Raw genomic sequence first — 3,879 nt, 5'->3', positions numbered from 1 at the left:
TTTTTTGCAGAAATACTTAAAATGGTTTTCTAAAAAAAAATTTTTTAAAAGAACTTTTTTCAAAAGAAATCTTATCACAAAAATATAATAAAATAAAGTAAAACAGGTCTTATCAAAACAAAAAAAAAATGTTTTTTGAAAATAATTTATTATAAAAAACAACGAAATATAAGCTTTTTTAGAACTTTTTGAAATTTTTGTGTTTTTTTCCAATTTTTAAAATTTGTGTAGAATTTATCTCACAATTTTCAAAAGAAAAAAAAATGTTAAAATAAGAAGAAACACTTCTTCACAAAAACTTGTACACAGATATTTGAGTATTTTTTTGAATTTTACAATTTTTTTTAGAAAAATTTTTTCCAGAAAAGTCTTTAACAAAAATTATAAAAACAGAAGATAGGTGGACCTGCTTCGAAAAAAAATCAAAAAGGAATTTTAATTTATAAACTGAAAAAAAGTGAAGTTTTTTTTTTGGAAAAAATAATTTTTACATTTTTTTAGAAAAATTAAAAAAATCGGTTAATGCAAAAGAAAACTGCTTTACCACTGATTTTTCGTACAAAAAAGTTTGCAAAGAAAAAAACTGCTCTCCAACCTACAAATATCTACACACATACACATAACTATACATATACATACATATGTATGTACATATGTGTCTCATATACAATAATTAATCGTAAATATTAAGTCTTAAAAAGTCTCAAAATGTTTTTCTCGCTTATACACTTAAGAATTAATTGCGTTCTCTACAAACTACTCTCTTTATCATACAGACGATATCGTTTAGCGCTTAGCATAGTAAAGACAACACAAAAATACAAACAAACAAGTAAGAACTAAAACTTAAAAATATTTGAAAAAAATTCACAAACAAATAGATTTTACTTTTGCAGAAAAATAGCAAAAAAAATTATTTACAGTTTACTTGTAGTGATGTGAGTAGCATAAGTGCATGCATGTGTGTGTGGGTGTGTTTTGATGAGTTGCATTGCAGCGTGGCGCCAAAGAAATCCAATTTCACTCCATTTTGCCGCGCTGCTGTTTGGCGTTTAATGTTGTTATTGTTGTTTACGTTGCAGTACGCTTAAACGTCGGTCACTTGGTGACTGGCGGTGGATACTTGCAATACCAAAGGCGCCGAGTTGCGGCGCATAATATGTGTGCTGGCGGTGTTGCTGCTATTGTTGTTGTTGGTCGCACCACTAGCATGCGCATAGGCGCAGCTGTGCTGACAGCAGTTGCTGTTGTTGTTGTTGCCGCCGCTGCTGCGCTGTTGGCAGCACGCGCTATCACTTGGCGTGTTGTTGCAACAATTGCAATGACTATGATTACCACTAACGCTACTACCACTAATACCACTACTACTACTATTGCTGCTGCTAGCACAATTACAGTTATGTGCGTGTGCTTGCGCATGCGTCACAGCGCTTGCTGGCAGCTGTGTTTGCGTTGCACCAGCCGCAGTCGTCGGTGTTGGATGTGAATGCGATTGATGTGCGAGTTGTTGTTGTTGTTGTGTTTGTGATGTCTGCTGTGCCGCGGAGAAGGGCGGCGCTAGCGCAACTACAATGACCTCCACATCGTTGCTGCCGCCCATTGTTTGTGCGGGGGGCGGCACGTGTTGTGGACTCGGTGTCGTGTGTATTTGATCACCCACCACAAAGCCGTAGAATTTCAGCACGTCCAACTTGCACATGGGGCAGGTGCGGTGCTCAATTAACCAGGGATCGATGCAGTTCTTATGAAATTCGTGCCTGAGCGGAAGACAAAAGTAGCAGTTAAGTGCGGTGTTTTGGTTGTAAATATTTGGAAACAATTTGGAAATTCTGTAGAGCTCTCAAGTACTCACTTGCAGGGTAATACGCGTATGCAGTCGGATGGTTTGTAGGCCTCAATGCAGATGGCGCAACAATCGCTGTCCATATCCTTGTCATCGCTACTCTTGCCCGTTTTTGTGGGTATTTTCATGATGGCTTTCTTGGTGACCGAACACAGTTGGCGCTTTGAGGGAGAGAAAAGTGGGGAAAAACTGTATAACTGATGCTACCAAAAAATTTTTGGACAATTTTTGAGTGTTATTACTTTCGATAATTATCGATAGCTAATGATATATTTATCGATAATTTGTATTTATATAAATTTATGTGTTATCAGTTTCGATAATTATCGATAGATAATAAGATATTGCTCGATAATTTTTATATATCGATAATTATCGATATTATCAACGATTTTTGTACATCATTGTAGATTTCGATAATTAAGGAAAAGAGAGTCTTTCAAAAACTTTGCGCGAAATAACTACAAATTATCTATAATTATCCACTGCTTAGGAAATATTTATGTATATCGATAATTATCGCATATTTCTTATCGCATTGCTCAAAATAAGTACTAGTTACCGATAATTTACGGACACCATTTGAATACATAATTATTGAAAAGAAAAAGTCGTCCAAAAAATATCGATAATTATTGACTATTAACCAAATTTTGTTTATTATTTATTAATATCGATAATTATTGAAAACAAATAGTTCAAAAACTTTTCGCGAAATAAGAGCAATTTATCGATATTTATAGTCTTCACGAAATATTCATCGATCATTTTTATAAATCCATAATTAACGTATATCGCATTGAGAACATTAAGTATTAGTTATCGATAATTATCGACCATTTATAGCTTTAGTTCATCATTTAATCATTCTAAATAATTGTGCGAAACTACATATTCTCGATTATTGTCAACTGTTTATGAAATATTTATCGATAATTTTTTATATCGATAATTCTCAAATATTTTCCATCGTATTGCTCAACATAAGTAGTAGCTCGCGATAATTATCGACTGGTTATGCAACAATTATCAATAATTTATTGATATTCGTTGAAGATATCTATAATTATCGATAACTAGTAGTTATTTTGAGCAAAGTTTCAAACCGATTTACATAAAAAAAAAATTTTTTACAAGATATATTTAATTTATCTTCGGCTCCACTCAGTCTTAGTGCTTTCTCACTTATTTCATATCGTTTGTTGTGCTTGTTCTTCTTCTTTATTATTAATATAACATAAAAAAAAACTTTGCGCTCTTACCGATTGCTGATCCTTCGTCTGCAGATATCTAAAGCGTTGTATATAGTAGAACAGCAACCACACCAGCGATATCACCATCAGCACGATGAAGGAGACGGAGACAAACAGCACGGATGTTCTACGAATATGTAAGAGAGTAGAGCATAATAAAATAATCGATTTTTTTAAACATTAATATTTTATAATTACTTTTTTAATATTAAAGAATAATTATTTAAAGGAAATTGAGAGAGAGAAAGCGATTAGAGAGATAAAAAATTGAGAGGTAACATATTTACAGTTACTCAAACGAAAAAAACGAAGTATATATCGATAGTATAAAAAAATAATCGAGCCAAAGCGAATGCTGATAATTTAGATATATAATTTAGTTCTAAGTTATTTATTTATAATTAGATATTGATATATATGTATATATATATATATTCTTTTTAGTTTTAAAATATAAGAACATTGAAAGCTTAAAACTGTGTTTATTTGTGAAATAAAGCCATTAATTATATATTTTATGGTAAACTATATTTTTGCGTATTTTAATATTGAGGATAACGTTTTTAATTTTTTATTATTTATATATAGTAATTATAATTTGTAGGTTAAATGGAGTTGATAGAGCGAATAATTTATTTTTTTCATTTTTATTTATTCTATTGGATAAAAAATTAAAAAAAAAACTTGTAAATATATCCGAAACACATTTGAAGTCTCTAAAACCAAAAACATAAAAAAATGCTCACTAATTTCTATTTTAATTAAAATTGTTATATGTTTAAG

At 31.1% G+C, this 3,879-nt stretch overlaps 1 protein-coding gene across 4 annotated transcripts in view; it reads right to left on the bottom strand.

Moving 5' to 3' along the window:
- Window positions 1-3,879, bottom strand: part of LOC108967389 (protein goliath) — a 109,959-nt gene that overhangs the window by 5,511 nt on the left and 100,569 nt on the right. For all 4 annotated transcript variants that reach the window (XM_018930762.1, XM_018930763.1, XM_018930766.1 and 1 more), the window contains 3 exons: window positions 3,106-3,223; window positions 1,853-2,004; window positions 1,661-1,757 (listed from right to left, as the gene is read on the bottom strand). In XM_018930762.1, coding sequence (XP_018786307.1) covers window positions 1,661-1,757; window positions 1,853-2,004; window positions 3,106-3,223 — 367 coding nt within the window. The remainder of the gene's footprint in view (window positions 1-1,660; window positions 1,758-1,852; window positions 2,005-3,105; window positions 3,224-3,879) is intronic.

This window comes from Bactrocera latifrons, unplaced genomic scaffold (genome assembly GCF_001853355.1).
Source record: "Bactrocera latifrons isolate USDA-ARS-PBARC rearing strain unplaced genomic scaffold, ASM185335v1 scaffold_186, whole genome shotgun sequence".
In the NCBI taxonomy this organism is placed as follows: Eukaryota; Metazoa; Arthropoda; class Insecta; order Diptera; family Tephritidae; genus Bactrocera; species Bactrocera latifrons.
This window is presented reverse-complemented; position numbering and strand designations above follow the sequence as displayed.